Below are 18781 nucleotides of genomic sequence, written 5' to 3' on the forward strand. Positions count from 1 at the left end.
GTTCCTTGTGTGTTCCTTGCCTGTGTTTCCAGACCTTCTGCCGTTGCCCCTGACTACGATCCTTGCTGCCTGCCCCGACCTTCTGCTACGTCCGACCTTGCTTCTGCCTACTCCCTTGTACCGCGCCTATCTTCAGCAGCCAGAGAGGTGAGCCGTTGCTAGTGGATACGACCTGGTCACTACCGCCGCAGCAAGACCATCCCGCTTTGCGGCGGGCTCTGGTGAAAACCAGTAGTGGCTTAGAACCGGTCCACTAGCACGGTCCACGCCAATCCCTCTCTGGCACAGAGGGTCCACTACCTGCCAGCCGGCATCGTGACAGTAGATCCGGCCATGGATCCCGCTGAAGTTCCTCTGCCAGTTGTCGCTGACCTCACCACGGTGGTCGCCCAGCAGTCACAACAGATAGCGCAACAAGGCCAACAGCTGTCTCAACTGACCGTTATGCTACAACAGTTGCTACCACAGCTTCAGCAGTCATCTCCTCCGCCAGCTCCTGCACCTCCTCCGCAGCGAGTGGCCGCTCCTGGGATACGCTTATCCTTGCCGGATAAATTTGATGGGGACTCTAAGTTTTGCCGTGGCTTTCTTTCCCAATGTTCCCTGCATCTGGAGATGATGTCGGACCTGTTTCCCACTGAAAGGTCTAAGGTGGCTTTCGTAGTCAGTCTTCTGTCCGGAAAAGCCCTGTCATGGGCCACACCGCTCTGGGACCGCAATGACCCCGTCACTGCCTCTGTACACTCCTTCTTCTCGGAAATCCGAAGTGTCTTTGAGGAACCTGCCCGAGCCTCTTCTGCTGAGACTGCCCTGTTGAACCTGGTCCAGGGTAATTCTTCCGTTGGCGAGTATGCCGTACAATTCCGTACACTTGCTTCAGAATTGTCCTGGAATAATGAGGCCCTCTGCGCGACCTTCAAAAAAGGCCTATCCAGCAACATTAAAGATGTTCTGGCCGCACGAGAAATTCCTGCTAATCTACATGAACTTATTCACCTAGCCACTCGCATTGACATGCGTTTTTCTGAAAGGCGTCAGGAACTCCGCCAAGATATGGACTCTGTTCGCACGAGGCGTTTCGTCTCCTCGGCTCCTCTCTCCTCTGGTCCCCTGCAATCTGTTCCTGTGCCTCCCGCCGTGGAGGCTATGCAGGTCGACCGGTCTCGCCTGACACCTCAAGAGAGGACACGACGCCGTATGGAGAACCTCTGCCTGTACTGTGCTAGTACCGAACACTTCCTGAGGGATTGTCCTATCCGTCCTCCCCGCCTGGAAAGACGTACGCTGACTCCGCACAAAGGTGAGACAGTCCTTGATGTCTACTCTGCTTCTCCACGTCTTACTGTGCCTGTGCGGATGTCTGCCTCTGCCTTCTCCTTCTCTACAGTGGCCTTCTTGGACTCTGGATCTGCAGGAAATTTTATTTTGGCCTCTCTCGTCAACAGGTTCAACATCCCGGTGACCAGTCTCGCCAGACCCCTCTACATCAATTGTGTAAATAATGAAAGATTGGACTGTACCATACGTTTCCGCACGGAGCCCCTTCTTATGAGCATCGGATCTCATCATGAGAGGATTGAACTTTTGGTCCTCCCCAATTGCACCTCGGAGATTCTCCTTGGACTTCCCTGGCTTCAACTTCATTCCCCAACCCTGGATTGGTCCACTGGGGAGATCAAGAGTTGGGGGTCCTCTTGTTCCAAGAACTGTCTAAAACCGGTTCCCAGTAACCCTTGCCGTAACTCTGTGGTTCCTCCAGTAACCGGTCTCCCTAAGGCCTATATGGACTTCGCGGATGTTTTCTGCAAAAAACAAGCTGAGACTCTACCTCCTCACAGGCCTTATGATTGCCCTATCGACCTCCTCCCGGGTACTACTCCACCCCGGGGCAGAATTTATCCTCTCTCTGCCCCAGAGACTCTTGCCATGTCCGAATACGTCCAGGAGAATCTAAAAAAGGGCTTTATCCGTAAATCCTCCTCTCCTGCCGGAGCCGGATTTTTCTTTGTGTCCAAAAAAGATGGCTCCCTACGTCCTTGCATTGACTACCGCGGTCTTAATAAAATCACGGTTAAGAACCGCTACCCCTTACCCCTCATCTCTGAACTCTTTGATCGCCTCCAAGGTGCCCACATCTTCACTAAATTGGACTTAAGAGGCGCCTATAACCTCATCCGCATCAGAGAGGGGGACGAGTGGAAAACGGCATTCAACACCAGAGATGGACACTTTGAGTATCTGGTCATGCCCTTTGGACTGTGCAATGCCCCTGCCGTCTTCCAAGACTTTGTCAATGAAATTTTTCGTGATCTGTTATACTCCTGTGTTGTTGTATATCTGGACGATATCCTAATTTTTTCTGCCAATCTAGAAGAACACCGCCAGCATGTCCGTATGGTTCTTCAGAGACTTCGTGACAACCAACTCTATGCCAAAATTGAGAAATGTCTGTTTGAATGCCAATCTCTTCCTTTTCTAGGATATTTGGTCTCTGGCCAGGGACTACAGATGGATCCAGACAAACTCTCTGCCGTCTTAGATTGGCCACGCCCCTCCGGACTCCGTGCTATCCAACGCTTTTTGGGGTTCGCCAATTATTACAGGCAATTTATTCCACATTTTTCTACCATTGTGGCTCCTATCGTGGCTTTAACCAAAAAAAATGCTGATCCCAAGTCCTGGCCTCCTCAAGCAGAAGACTCCTTTAAACGACTCAAGTCTGCCTTTTCTTCGGCTCCCGTGCTCTCCAGACCTGACCCTTCCAAACCCTTCCTATTGGAGGTTGATGCCTCCTCAGTGGGAGCTGGAGCTGTTCTTCTACAAAAAAATTCTTCCGGGCATGCTGTCACTTGTGGTTTTTTCTCTAGGACCTTCTCTCCAGCGGAGAGGAACTACTCCATCGGGGATCGAGAGCTTCTAGCCATTAAATTAGCACTTGAGGAATGGAGGCATCTGCTGGAGGGATCAAGATTTCCTGTTATTATCTACACCGACCACAAGAACCTCTCCTACCTCCAGTCTGCCCAACGGCTGAATCCTCGCCAGGCCCGGTGGTCTCTGTTCTTTGCCCGATTTAATTTTGAGATTCACTTTCGTCCTGCCGATAAGAACATTAGGGCCGATGCTCTCTCTCGTTCCTCGGATGCCTCAGAAGTTGATCTCCCTCCGCAACACATCATTCCACCTGACTGCCTGATCTCCACTTCTCCTGCCTCCATCAGGCAGACTCCTCCAGGAAAGACCTTTGTTTCTCCACGCCAACGCCTCGGAATCCTCAAATGGGGTCACTCCTCCCATCTCGCAGGTCATGCGGGCATCAAGAAATCTGTGCAACTCATCTCCCGCTTCTATTGGTGGCCGACTCTGGAGACGGATGTTGGGGACTTTGTGCGAGCCTGCACTATCTGTGCCCGGGATAAGACTCCTCGCCAGAAGCCCGCTGGTTTTCTTCATCCTCTGCCTGTCCCCGAACAGCCTTGGTCTCTGATTGGTATGGATTTTATTACTGATTTACCCCCTTCCCGTGGCAACACCGTTATTTGGGTGGTCGTTGATCGATTCTCCAAAATGGCACATTTCATCCCTCTTCCTGGTCTTCCTTCTGCGCCTCAGTTGGCTAAACAATTTTTTGTACACATTTTTCGTCTTCACGGGTTGCCTACGCAGATTGTCTCGGATAGAGGGGTCCAATTCGTGTCTAAATTCTGGAGGGCTCTCTGTAAACAACTCAAGATTAAATTAAATTTTTCCTCTGCATATCATCCCCAGTCCAATGGACAAGTAGAAAGAATTAACCAGATCCTGGGTGATTATTTGCGACATTTTGTTTCCTCCCGCCAGGATGACTGGGCAGATCTCCTTCCATGGGCCGAATTCTCGTATAACTTCAGGGTCTCTGAATCTTCCTCCAAATCCCCATTTTTCGTGGTGTACGGCCGTCACCCTCTTCCCCCCCTCCCTACCCCCTTGCCCTCTGGTCTGCCCGCTGTGGATGAAATTTCTCGTGACCTTTCCATTATATGGAGAGAGACCCAAAATTCTCTCTTACAGGCTTCTTCACGCATGAAGAGGTTCGCGGATAAGAAAAGAAGAGCTCCCCCCGTTTTTTCCCCTGGAGACAAGGTATGGCTCTCCGCTAAATATGTCCGCTTCCGTGTCCCTAGCTACAAGTTGGGACCACGCTATCTTGGTCCTTTCAAAATTTTGTGTCAAATTAATCCTGTCTCTTATAAACTTCTTCTTCCTCCTTCTCTTCGTATCCCTAATGCCTTTCACGTCTCTCTTCTCAAACCACTCATCCTCAACCGTTTTTCTCCCAAATCTGTTCCTCCCACTCCTGTTTCCGGCTCCTCGGACGTCTTCTCGGTCAAGGAAATTTTGGCTGCCAAAAAGGTCAGAGGGAAAAATTTTTTTTTAGTAGACTGGGAGGGTTGTGGTCCTGAAGAGAGATCCTGGGAACCTGAGGACAACATCCTTGACAAAAGTCTGCTCCTCAGGTTCTCAGGCTCCAAGAAGAGGGGGAGACCCAAGGGGGGGGGTACTGTTACGCCGAGCGCTCCGGGTCCCCGCTCCTCCCCGGAGCGCTCGCTTCACTCCCTCCGCTGCAGCGCTCCGGTCACGTCCTCTGACCCGGGGCGCTGCGATCCCGCTGCCAGCCGGGATGCGATTCGCGATGCGGGTAGCGCCCGCTCGCGATGCGCACCCCGGCTCCCCTACCTGACTCGCTCCCCGTCTGTTCTGTCCCGGCGCGCGCGGCCCCGCTCCCTAGGGCGCGCGCGCGCCGGGTCTCTGCGATTTAAAGGGCCACTGCGCCGCTGATTGGCGCAGTGGTTCCAATTAGGGTTTTCACCTGTGCACTTCCCTATATTACCTCACTTCCCTTGCACTCCCTTGCCGGATCTTGTTGCCTTAGTGCCAGTGAAAGCGTTCCTTGTGTGTTCCTTGCCTGTGTTTCCAGACCTTCTGCCGTTGCCCCTGACTACGATCCTTGCTGCCTGCCCCGACCTTCTGCTACGTCCGACCTTGCTTCTGCCTACTCCCTTGTACCGCGCCTATCTTCAGCAGCCAGAGAGGTGAGCCGTTGCTAGTGGATACGACCTGGTCACTACCGCCGCAGCAAGACCATCCCGCTTTGCGGCGGGCTCTGGTGAAAACCAGTAGTGGCTTAGAACCGGTCCACTAGCACGGTCCACGCCAATCCCTCTCTGGCACAGAGGGTCCACTACCTGCCAGCCGGCATCGTGACAGGGGCCATGCTACAGCTCACTGCACAGCAAGGTAGCTGGTTGCAGGGAAAACTTTGAAGGATACCCACTGATTTTAAAGGGGTAGTTTATTTTAATTCAACTGGTGCCAGAAAGTTAAACAGATTGGTAAATTACTTCTATTTAAAAAATCTTAATCCTTCCAGTACTTATCAGCTGCTGCTTACTACAGAGAAAGTTCTTTAATTTTTGAATTTCTTTTCTGTCTGACCACAGTGCTCTCTGCTGACACCTCTGTCCATGTCAGGAACTGTCCAGAGCAGGAACAAATCCCCATAGCAAACCTATCAAGCTCTGGACAGTTCCAGACATAGACAGAGGTGTCAGCAGAGAAGACTTTGGTCAGACAGAAAAGAGTTTCAAAAAGAAAAGAACTTCCTCTTTAGTATACAGCAGTTGATAATTACTGGAAGGATTAAGATTTTTTAATAGAAGTAATTTACAAATCTGTTTAATTTTCTGGCACCAGATGATTTAAAATAAATTGTGATAAACAAAGTTGAGGTTGTGAAAGAAAACATCATGCCACAGATCATACACCATAACAAGACCAAGCACATCAAGAAGCCACAAGGTAGTTATACTGCATCAGGAAAGTGTCTTACAGACATAGGTTTTCGAGTTGTAATGTTCAAGATCCTTTGAAGAACCCAAAAACCTGGACAACATTGAAGACCGTACATGCAGTCAAGAAAAATGATTGCAGCAGATAAAAGACAAATCAAGCTGCCCTCCGAAATCGAAAGATGTCCAGCAGTGCCGTCAGCACAGAATTGGCAGAAATCAGCCAATCAGGGACTCAGGTGGCAAACCATGATTTTCAGTCCTTGTCAAAAATCTGACGTGCTGAGAAAATTACCAGATCGTAGTCACTAGCTGACTACGATTGAGTCCGCAGCTCCATAAAAGCTAATGGGTCCTTACATGTCTATGCACAGATACGATTTCAGCTGATCTGAGCTTCCGAAATTGTATCTGTGCAGCGGACACTCAAATCGTGATGTGAACCCAGCCGTAATACAATGCAGAGATTCAGGGATCTGGAGTGCTCTATGCAGCTGTGGAGATGAGCTGTCTGTTGAGAACCCCAGTTGGGGCTATAACTTGTCATTTGTAAAAAAAACTTAAGTGATTTCTATGTGATGTTACAGTTAAAAGAAAACTCCAGGATAAGGAGATTTGTAAGCAAAGTTACCATTCTGTCAGGCATAAAAGAAAACAAACTTTTACTTACCTTCCGTTGTTCCGGTGCCTCATTTGTCCCGCTGCAGTCCCCTGCGATCTCCTCTTCCGGGTTTCCCGTGGTCAACACATCATGCTGCAGCTCGGAAATCACTGGTCGCAGTGATGTCTCGCCTCAGCCGGTGATTGATGGTCTGCAATCTGACGTATTATGGCTCAGCACTGGTCTTCTTCTTGGTTCTGGGGCTTAACCCCTTAACGACGCAGGACGTAAATGTACATCCTGGTGACGTGGTACTTAACGCACCAGGACGTACATTTACGTCCTGAGCATAACCACGGGCATCCGAGCGATGCCGGCATCATATGCGGCAGGTCCCGGCTGTGGATTGCAGCCAGGGACCCGCCGGTAATGGCGGACACCCGCGATCCCGCGGATGTCCGCCATTAACCCCTCAGATGCCGTGATCAATACCGATCACGGCATCTGCAGCATCGCGGTCACCTAACAGGTTGATCGGATCGCCCGCAACGCTGCCGCGGCGATCCAATCATCCTGCGCGGCAGACGGTCCCCTCAGCCTTCCCGCAGACCTGAGCAGAAGATTACCGATAACCCTGATCAGTGCTATGTCCTATACATAGCACTGAACAGGATTAGCAATCGAGTGATTTCTATAAATAGTTCCCTATGGGGACTATTAAAGTGTAAAAATAAAAGTAAAAGTAAAAAAAATTTGAAAAACCCCCTCCCCCAATAAAAACGTAAATTGTCCCATTTTCCCTATTTTACCCCCAAAAAGTGTAAAAAAAAAATATTTTATATACATATTTGGTATCGCCGCGTGCGTAAATATCCGAACTATTAAAACAAAATGTAAATGATCTTGTACGGTGAACGGTGTGAACGTAAAAAAATATAAAAAGTCCAAAATAGCTGCTTTTTTATAACATTTTATTCCAAAAATTTTTTATAAAAAAATGTAATAAAAGTTTTGTATAAGCAAATATGGTATTAATAAAAAGTACAGATCATGGCGCAAAAAATGAGCCCTCATACCACCGCTTATACGGAAAAATGAAAAAGTTATAGGTCTTCAAAATAGGGGGTTTTAAACGTACTAATTTGGTTAAAAAGTTTGCGATTTTTTTAAAGCACAACAGTAATAGAAATGTGTATAATCATGTGTATCATTTTAATCGTATTGACCCAGAGAATAAAAAACACATGTCATTTTTACCATAAATTGTACGGCGTGAAAACAAAACCTTCCAAAATTAGCAAAATTGCGGTTTTCTTTTTAATTTCCCCACACAAATAGTATTTTTTTGGTTGCGCCATACATTTTATGGTAAAGTGAGTGATGGCATTACAACGGACAACTGGTCGCGCAAAAAACAAGCCCTCATACTAGTCTGTGGATGAAAATATAAGAGTTATGATTTTTTGAAGGGGAGGAGGAAAAAACGAAAATGTAAAAATAAAATGTCCTTAAGGTCCAAATGGGCTGAGTCCTTAAGGGGTTAAAGGGGTTATCCAGGAAAAAACTTTTTTTTTTATATATATATATATATCAGCTGGCTTCAGAAAGTTAAACAGATTTGTAAATTACTTCTATTAAAAAATCTTAATCCTTCCGATAATTATCAGCTGCTGAAATTGATTTGTTCTTTTCTGTCTGGCAACAGTGCTCTCTGCTGACATCTCTGCTTGTCTCGGGAACTGCACAGAGTAGAAGAGGTTTTCTATGGGGATTTGCTTATACTCTGGACAGTTCCCGAGACAGGTGTCATCAGAGAGCACTTTTTTTTTAATAGAAGTAATTTACAAATCTGTTTAACTTCCTGGATAACCCCTTGAATATGTCAGATTGCAGCCCAGCTATTATCGGCCAAGGTGTGACATCACTAAATCTACAGCCAGCAATAGCTGGACATGTTGACCACAGAGAACTGGGAAGAGAAGCGCACCTAGAACCTGAGCAGGACTGCTGAGGCATCGGGGGAGTGGCGGGAGGAAAGTGAATGCTTGTTTTTTTTTTTTATGTCTGCTTAAAAACCTCCCTAACATGGAGTTCTCCTTTAAAGGAGTACTCCACTGCCCCAGCTTTCTGAACATTTTGTTCCGAGCACTGGGTGTGGCCAGCGGGGGTTGTGACGTCAAGAAAGGCCCTTCATGACATCACTTCACACCCCCTCAATGCAAGTCTATAGGAGGGGGCGTGGCAGCGCTACGCCCCCTCCCATAGACTAGCATTGAGGGCGCGTGGAATGACATCACAAAGGGCCTTTCTTGACGTCACGACCCCCGCAGCCAGCATTCTGAACAAGATGTTCCAAAATGCTGGGGCAGTGGAGTACTCCTTTAATGACTTTATGTAATTTTCTTTAATTTACTATATTTTCAGCTCCCAAAGGCAATGTGCAATTGAAAACTACAGGAATGTTATAAAGATCGAAGAAGAGACTGAAAAGCGATGTCCATCCCCAGAGAGGGGACAGTATCTCAGGTTACGTCTTAGCAATACATTAGTGAAAGCAGGTAATATGGAGTATTTGATGATCTATTAATGCTGCATATCTTGATTTTTGTTTTTCTTGGTGAAGTTTTATTTACCTTCTACGGGAAGTGGCAAAAAAAATTAAAAATAAAAATGTCTTCCTGAAAGCCAATTTTATAGAACACATTGTTCCATGAAATATTGTGGTAATTTTATGTTGGAATTCTTGTCTTCAGGACATGTATCTTAAGAAAGCCCTGCACATTGCACAAGTTGTGATGGATTTGGGTTAATCATTTGTGGAGAATGCTACTTGAGTCATACTTGTTCTGAATGAATCACTACCTGTTTAATATAGCAGACATATAAAAGACCTTTATATCAAGTAATTTGCCTTATGGCTGATGGCAAAAATAATAGAGATTTGCATCGGATAGCATTTTATATTACATATTAACTTACAACATGAGACATTGCAAGGTGAAACCTATTAGAGACCACCTACCAAAACTGACCTTTTATTTAACAGTAACAACATAAGAAAGTATGCTCAAAAAGCTTGCAATATAACAATGTATTTTTATTGTCAAAAACACAAACAATACAAAAGACTAGTATATTACATGTGTATCAATGTCAAACAGACCATTGGGCCTTTAGAAGCAGCTTATGGTTAGAAAACTTGGCACATGCAAAAACATTTAGACTGCTTAAAACATGTACCCATCAAGGTATACACACCATCTTGTCAGGCCATGACCCCCATGCACCAGGCAAAGTCTCAAATGCAAAAAGAGGTTAAAGGGGTACTCCACTGGAAAACATTCTTTTTATTTTTTTAAATCAACTGGTGCCAGAAAGTTAAACATGTTTGTAAATTACTTCTACTGAAAAATCTTAATCCTTCCAGTACTTATTAGCTGCTATTTGCTCCGCAGGAAATTCTTTTCTTTTTGAATTTCCTTTCTGTCTGACCACAGTGCTCTTTGCTGACACCTCTGTCCATTTTAGGAACTGTCAAGAGCAGGATAGGTTTGCTATGAGGATTTTCTCCTACTCTGGACAGTTCCTAAAATGGACAGAGGTGTCAGCAGAGAGCTCTGTGGTCAGACAGAAAGGTAATTCCAAAAGAAAAGAACTTCCTGTGGAGCAAATAGCAACTAATAAGTACTGGAAGGATTAAGATTTTTTAATAGAAGTCATTTACAAATATTTTTAACTTTCTGGCACCAGTTGATTTAATGAAAAATGTTTTCCAGTGGAGCACCCGTTTAAAGGCCTGTAAACAATAAAACCTAGATCCTTTTAGTCAGATAGGTACATGATAAATATATCACCATAATCCGGGACATGCAATGCCTAAACAGTGGGGGCTGAACCCCATGCATATCGCTACCCTTCTGACAAAGCCATTGGCAGGTGGTGATACGCATGGGGTTCAGCCCCCATTGTTTTTTTTGGTATTAGAACATATGTATTATACAAGATTTATACAGATTTGTAAATTACTTTTATAAAAAATTCTGAATCCTTCCAGTACTTATTAGCAGTTGTATACTACAGAGGAAATTATTTTCTTTTTGAATTTCTTTTCTATCATGACCACAGTGCTCTCTGCTGACATCTCTGTCCATTTTAGGAACTGTCCAGAGCAGCATATGTTTGCTATGGGGATTTTCTCCTACTCTGGACAGCTCCTGACATGGACAGAGGTGTCAGCAGAGAGCACTGTGGTCGTGACATAAAATAAATCCAAAAAGAAAAGAACTACCTCTCTAGTTTACAGCCGCTAATAAGTACTTGAATGATTAAGATTTTTTAATAGAAGTAATTTACATATCTGTTTAACTTTCTGGCATCAGTTGATTTAAAAAAAAAAAAAAAAAAAAGTTTTCCACCGGAACACCCCTTTAATCCTCTCTTTTTTTTTCTGAAATCCAATAGGAAAGCTACTTTCATATGATCATTTAGGAAACAGAAATGAGTCTGTTGAAATGCTTCAGAGATCCCTGGACCTCAGGACCAGCATTGTTGGCACAGATCACCCTTTGACATATGAAGTTCAGCTGTAAGTGGCATCCAAAACTTTTCTAAGTACTTTGCTGGTTTATTAATTGATGATTTATGTAAATAGATTATATATAAAGGCAGCTCTAATAATAACTGACATCTAGAATTCACGTATCACTTAGCTTATGTACAGTCAAACTACTACTTTGTATTGTAGTGTAGTCTTTATATTAGAAAATAACCTCCTAGGAAAGAAGAAATAACGTTCCCACTGCTTTATACAAGCTCAGCTAAGCTTTTAGGAAAACATCTGTTTACACTATTGACAGACCTGTTTACTCTTTTAGTAACAAACTTATCAATTTTATTGAATACAAAAAACAGAGGCATAAAACAGTGTACAGATCGGGACACAACCCGAAATAGAGCAAATATACATTAGGAACAATAATAGAACAAAAACAGTGGGCATAATAATCAGAGAGGGGACAAAGCAAGCGTCAGAACACAAGCCATCAAAACTGTCAGTATGCATCAATATGCTCAATATAACAATAGAGTATAGCGGCTATCAGGACAATACGAGGAGGACGTCCAGAGACCTGTTTACTCTTTTTAGTACTATTATAATAGCAGCGTCCACACCTTTATTTGTTATCTGTTGGGCTATTTGTACCGATCAAATCAGAGTTATGATATGAGAAGTACAAGGTAGTGTCAGGATTCCATCTTAATCAATCAGAATGATTGACTTTAATTTCACCAGGTCATAGAGAGTGCGAGTCAAAACATGGCCATGCAGAATGGAATGTTTCATATAAACAGAAAGTTGATTAAAAGACAAACATTAGACAATAGACATACAGTACTAAGTGACTATTCCTAGTCTGGATACAGGTGTATAGATAACAATAGGTTGTATCTGTCTATTTGAGATGGTTGTGAAAGTAATCCATGGCTGTTGTATTGGGTAAGATAGACAATTGTCATCATTGGATGACATTATATTTGTTTGGGTGGATGCTTAAAGGGGTACTCCCGTGGAAAACTTTTTGTTTTAAATCAACTGGTGCCAGAAAGTTAAACAGATTAGTAAATCACTTCTATTAAAAAATCTTAATCCTTCCAGTACTTTTTAGGGACTGTATAGTATAGAGAAATCCAAAAAAGAAATGCATTTCCTCTGATGTCATGACCACATGCTCTCTGCTGACCTCTGCTGTCCATTTCAGGAACTGTCCAGTGCAGGAGAAAATCCCCATAGCAAACATATGCTGCTCTGGACAGTTCCTAAAATGGACAGCAGAGGTCAGCAGAGAGCACTTTGGTCATGACATCAGAGGAAATGCATTTTTTGGGTGGATTTCTCTTTAGTATACAGCCCCTAAAAAGTACTGGACAGATTAAGATTTTTTAATAGAAGTGATTTACAAATCTGTTTAACTTTCTGGCACCAGTTGATTTAAAAAGAAAAGTTTTCCACGGGAGTACCCTTAAGATAAGGAATAAGCCAAAAGCATCCTAGAAGCTACCTGAAGGGGCGGAGCCATGAAGAGTCAGGGGGAAAATATTTTCCCATAGACCGGTTATGACTATAGGTGTTTAAAACACCCCAGGCAGCCATCTTTCCTTTATCCAGAAGTGCAACTATGTATACTCTTGGTAAGATACACAGGTTTCTTATTTGATTAAGTTACCTAATTTTTTATGTGGATGGAATTACATCATGTAGATAAGCAGACCTGGCTTTATATACTCTCCATGATGAGATGGTAATTGTAGTTTATAAGCCACACCCCCTTCTACTGCAGATGAACGGGGCGCGTCTTATGGGGATCAATGCATAGTCTATGGGATCTTTCTCTGCTCCACCACACGACATAATAATTCCCACAAGGAAGCTTAATTTAAGTCTTCCTGATTATTATATTAGTACTGTATCTTAATACCAGAGATAGTTGTGGTTAGAACTGGGCAGGGTTTACTCCCATTTTATACATGTAGAGATTAGATGCCCATTCGATATCATGTGATGTGAGGTTCTCCTTTCAGAGTAATACCAATATGATACCTGAACTAACCAACTTCTGTAATTTTGATGTTACTAACTAAACTTATTAATGTATAATTAATTTTATATGTTCATATATCATGGTCTGTTTATATTACTCTTTTATGTTAATCTTTTATAACCAATAAACCTGCAAATCATTTTTATAATAACTTTATTATTTTATTATATTGCAAAAGTTATTTTTACCACCACTTCATAGAACTCATATCTGGGAAAATAGTCGGGCCCAGATATGGTGAATTGCATTGTTTGTATATTTTTGGCAATTCATAATGGTCATAATATTTTTAATATTGTTATTGACCATTAATATTAATTCATAATTGAGTTATGATATTATTATTATATCTTCTGACAAAATGGAGACCTTAGGGAGATTATTTCTCCTACATGGTAGGCCCTAGTGTCGAAGATATTCCCCGAAACAGCTTATCAGTAAGTTTTTGTATCCAGACCAATGCTGATCAGTTGATAGTCAGCAACTTTTGAGAAGGTTTTTTCTTGTTGGGACACCACCTTTATCTCTAAACCTGTAATATAAAGTTGAATGTTAGGCTAGGCATGCACAGTAAGTTGGCATGACCCACTAATTTTGACTCTTGGTAGTGGCTTTCTCCCCATTCAGAATACACGCATGCTTGTGCAAGCCCAGAATACATTTCTGTGGGGATTTAGGAGAGATAGCTGTGAACCAAACAAGCATTAAGCCATAGCTCTTTCTCCCAAATCTGCCAGGTAGGTGTATGTTTATTTGTAGTTAAAGTGTACCTGTCATGTGCAAAAATGTTTTATGTAATGTAGATAATACCATTATATGAATATTTGTAATATACATTGGGTGAAAAAATGCTGTCTTGTCCATGCAGTTATTGCCTGTGTGTCTTTATGCTGAGACAAAATACAGGAAATGTGGGCAGGACAAGCAGAAGTGCACTGAGGACAAGCAGATCTCTGTGCAGGCTCCTGGCTTGTCAATCAGCCTGTTGTGTGAGCCGGGGGTATGTCCCAGAACCTCAGTGCACAGAGCTCTTTGTGTCCCACCTACACTTCTTGTGTTTTGTCTCTCCAAAGACACACAGGCAATAGGTTCAGGGACAAGACAGCATTTTTTCATCCAAAAATATACACATTTATTTTTAAGCTAATGTATATTACAAATATACATATAATGTTATTATCTACATAATATAAAAAGTTTTTTAAATGACTGGTACACTTTAATGTTGCAACTGACCAGCGACGTGCACAGACATTTTGGAGGGCAGGGGCTCAAGTAAGAGAAAAAGGGCACTTTTCATTATTAAAAAATGTTAGTAAAAACCTTACATATGTTAAAGGGGAACTCCAACACATAAATACTTATGCCCTATCCACATTTATTTACACTTTTTAAAAATATTTGATTCACTTTTTTTGTACTGCAACCTCCAGTATGCAGGGCAACAATACACTACTATCCCCCGTATGTTAAGGGACAAATCAACCCCCAGTATGTAAAGTGGCAATGCATTACAAGCTCACAAGCTCCAGCACACAAGGCAAGAAGGCACTACAGAGTCTGTAGTGCCTTCATGTCTTGCGTGCTGGAGGTTGTGAGCTTGTAATGCATTGCCACTTTACATACTGGGGGTTGTAGTGCTTTGTCCCTTTACCCCTTTACATACGGGGGGTTGTAGTGGTTTGTCCCTTTCCATACTAAGGGTAGTGGTGCTTTGTCCCTTTCCATACTGAGGGTTGTAGTGCTTTGTCCCTTAACATACGGGTGGGGGGGGGGGGGGTTGTAGTGCTTTGTCATTTTTCATACTGAGGGTTGTAGTGCTTTGTCCCTTTCCATACTGAGGGTTGCAGTGCTTTGTCCCCTTCCATATTAGAATCTGTACTACGGACTCTAAATGTCAATTTACACTTGAGGGTTTGTTGCGCTGCCGTGACTTGGACAGCATTGTACATATAAAAAAAAAGGGGGTAGGGCATTAAAGAGGCAAGTGCACAAAAGAGCCCCCTTTGAAGCTTTTGTGTGCACATCCCTGCAATGGACTGTATATTCTGATACGCTTAATAGCAAAATACATTGGGGGGAAGTTATTGCCCCATTGCATGCTAGTCTGTGCACCACACACTGAAATATACATGAGTTAAGAGGTTCATAATAAAATGGATAGGGGATAAGATGTCTGATCGTGGGGGTCCGGCCGCTGGGGACCCCCTTAATCTCCGACGCGGCACCCAGTCATCTGTGCAGGGAGCGAACTCCACTCCGTGCCGGATGACTGGCGACTACAGCCGCCACTCCCCCTCGATTCATGTTTATGGGAGGAGGTGTGACAGCTACCTACTAGCCATCACTCCCCCTCCCATAGACATGAATGGAGGGGGCGTGGTATGACGTCACGAACGTGGAAGCTCCAAGCTTCCGTGTTCCGGACGCCGACTCTGCCGGCCCGGAGATTGTTTAGATAGGGGATAAGATGTTTTACGGCGGAATACCCCTTTAAGCTTTAGGATTGTAATGCTAACAATTTTATCCAATTTTTTTAGTTATCTGAAAGAATTACACTGTAGACCCCACTGGATCAGCAAAGTGCCTCCATTGTCGGAAGATGATAAACATATTCCAAGTAAAAGTGAAATATCACAGAGGAAATCATATAGTGCTCAACCAAGAAGACACCATCTTAGTTCTGAATGTGGCAAAAGGTCTCCGGGGGCCTTACATAGCTTGCCTGAAAGTAGATCAGATAACTTTTTATTAAGATACTGTAGCGAAGGAGGACCCATGACTCATTTACCACTTCTCAAGAAGTCGGATCATGAAGAATTCTATGAGCAAACCGAAAATTCCGAAGCAGTCCCTGTGTTTCCATCAAAATCTTTTGGAAGAAGTCCTGCGTCAGTAACAAGCTGCTTGATACAAAGCCTGTGTTCCCGTCCGGAGAGTGCTTGTCAGAGCTCTCTATCAGGTCCCCACAGTGATCTTCTGTCTTTAGTTTCTATTAGCAGGCCATCATCAACATCTAAACATAAATTGGTTCATAAATCTGCTTGGTACCACGTTCCTGGACGGTATCCAACACTGCAAACACCTTTTCCACCCAAGAGACATCAACTCCGTAAAGACATCTGACCATGCTGTGGACTTTTTTCGGTGTCACAGGTTTTCCTATGTTACCATTTTCATTCACATTGAGCAGCCTACTATAGATATCTGATCTTTACAATAAATGTATTTTTGGTTAATTTAAATGTTCTATAAATCCTTTTTAGCTTAAAACAATTTTCTTGCCCTCTATTAATATGATACTGCCAATATCATCAGAATCTCTTTGAGTAAAGTAAAGCAAACTTTTAGTAAAGTGTTTCCCAACAAGGGTGCCTCAAGCTGTTGCAGAACTACAACTGCTAGCATGGAGTAAAGGTTATGTCCACCTTTTGTGTAATGGTTAACCCCTTCAGGACCAAGCCCATTTTGGCCTTAAGGACCAGAGCGTTTTTTGCAATTCTGACCACTGTCGCTTTAAACATTAATAACTCTGGAATGCTTTTAGTTATCATTCTGATTCCTAGATTGTTTTTTCGTGACATATTCTACTTTAACATGGTAGTAAATTTTTTTGGTAACTTGCATCCTTTCCTTGTGAAAAATCCTAAAATTTGATGAATAATTAGAAAATTTTGCATTTTTCTAACTTTGAAGCTCTCTGCTTGTAAGGAAAATGTATATTACAAATAAAAACATTTTTTATTCACATATACAATATGTCTACTTTATGTTTGCATCATAAAAGTGACGAGTTTTTACTTTTGGAAGACACCAGAGGGCTTCAAAGTTTAGCAGTAATTTTCCAATTTTTCACAAAATTTTCAAACTCACTATTTTTCAGGGACCAGTTCAGGTTTGAAATGGATTTGAAGGGTCTTCATATTAGAAATACCACACAAAAGACCCCATTATAAAAACTGCACCCCCCAAAGTATTCAAAATGACATTCAGTCAGCATTTTAACCCTTTAGGTGTTTCACAGGAATAGCAGCAAAGTGAAGGAGAAAATTCACAATCTTCATTTTTTACACTCGCATGTTCTTTTAGACCCAATTTTTGAATTTTTACAAGGGGTAAAAGGAGAAAATTTATACTTATATTTGTAGCCCAATTTCTCTTGAGTAAGCACATACCTCATATGTCTATGTAAAGTGTTCGGCGGGCGCAGTAGAGGGCTCAGAAGGGAAAGAGCGACAAGGGGATTTTGGAGAGTACGTTTTTCTGAAATGGTTTTTGGGGGGCATGTTGCATTTAAGAAGCCCCTATGGTGCCAGAACAGCAAAAAAACCCTCACATGGCATACCATTTTGGAAACTAGACCCCTTGAGGAACGTAACAAGGAATAAAGTGAGCATTAATACCCCACAGGTGTTTCACAACTTTTGCATATGTAAAAAAAACAAAAAAAATTTTCACTAAAATGTGCGTTTCCCCCCAAATTTCACATTTTTGCAAGGGTTAATAGCAGGAAATACCCCCAATATTTGTAACCCCTTCTCTTCTGAGTATGGAGGTACCCCATAAGTTGACCTGAAGTACACTATGGGCGAAAACTACAATGCTCAGAAGAGAAGGAGTCATATTTGGCTTTTTGAGAGCAAATTTTGCTCGGGGGGCATGTCGCATTTAGGAAGCCCCTATGGTGCCAGAACATCAAAAAAAAAAAAACACATGGCATACTATTTTGGAAACCAGACCCCTTGAGGAACGTAACTAGGGGTACAGTGAGCATTTGCCCCCCACTGGTGTCTGACAGATCTTTGGAACAGTGGGCTGTACAAGTTTTCATTTTCACGGACCACTGTTCCAAAGATCGATCAGACACCTGTGGGGGGTAAATTCTCACTGCACCCGTCATTACATTCCGTGAGGGGTGTCGTTTCCGAAATGGGGTCACATATGTTTTTTTTTTTTTTTTTGCGTTTGTCAAAACCGCTGTAACAATCAGCCACCCCTGTGCAAATCACCTCAAATGTAGATGGTGCACTCTCCCTTCTGGGCCTTGTTGTGCGCCCCCAGAGCACTTTGCGCCCACATATGGCGTATCTCCGTAGTCGGGAGAAATTGCATTACAAATTTTGGGGGGCTTTTTTCCTTTTTACCTCTTGTGAAAATGTAAAGTATAGGGCAACATCAGCATGTTAGTGTAAAAAATAAAAAATTTTTACATTAACATTCTGGTGTAGACCCATTTCCTTTTCATGAAGGGTTAAAGAAGAAAAAGCCCCCCAAACCTTGTAACGCAATTTGTCCCGAGTACGGCGATACCCCATATGTGGCCCTAAACTGTTGCCCTGAAATACGACAGGGCTCCAAAGTGAGAGCGCCATGTGCATTTGAGGCCTAAATTAGGGATTTGCATAGGGGTGGACAGAGGGGTATTCTACGCCAGTGATTCCCAAACAGGGTGCCTCCAGCTGTTGCAAAACTCCCAGCATGCGTGGACAGTCAACGGCTGTCCGGCAATACTGGGAGTTGTTTTGCAACAGCTGGAGGCTCTGCTTTGGAAACAGTGGTGTACCGGACATTCTTATTGGGGGAGGGGGGCTGTGTAGGGGTATGTGTATATGTAGTGTTTTTAACTTTTTATTTTATTTTGTGTTAGTGTAGTGTAGTGTTTTTAGGGTACAGTCACATGGGCAGGGGATTACAGCGAGTTTCCCAGCGCAAAATTTGCTGCATCTCAAACTGGCAAGCGAGAAACCCACTGT

The 18781-nt window shown here is 43.3% G+C and overlaps 1 protein-coding gene across 4 annotated transcripts in view; it reads left to right on the forward strand.

Annotated features, from left to right (window-relative positions):
* The window catches only part of LOC130369365 (putative tetratricopeptide repeat protein 41), a 75724-nt gene extending 59227 nt beyond the window's left edge, over positions 1 to 16497 (forward strand). For 2 of the 4 annotated variants that reach the window (XM_056574532.1, XM_056574533.1), the window contains exons 14-16: positions 8854 to 8987; positions 10891 to 11014; positions 15569 to 16469. In XM_056574532.1, the coding sequence (XP_056430507.1) occupies positions 8854 to 8987; positions 10891 to 11014; positions 15569 to 16154 (844 nt within the window). In that variant the 3' untranslated portion in view covers positions 16155 to 16469. Of the gene's footprint in view, positions 1 to 8853; positions 8988 to 10890; positions 11015 to 15568 lie in introns of all 4 variants that reach the window. The other 2 variants (XM_056574530.1, XM_056574531.1) reach the window with 2 other exon arrangements.
* The last annotated feature ends 2284 nt before the right edge of the window (positions 16498 to 18781 follow it).

The sequence above is a fragment of the Hyla sarda genome, chromosome 4 (genome assembly GCF_029499605.1).
Source record: "Hyla sarda isolate aHylSar1 chromosome 4, aHylSar1.hap1, whole genome shotgun sequence".
In the NCBI taxonomy this organism is placed as follows: Eukaryota; Metazoa; Chordata; class Amphibia; order Anura; family Hylidae; genus Hyla; species Hyla sarda.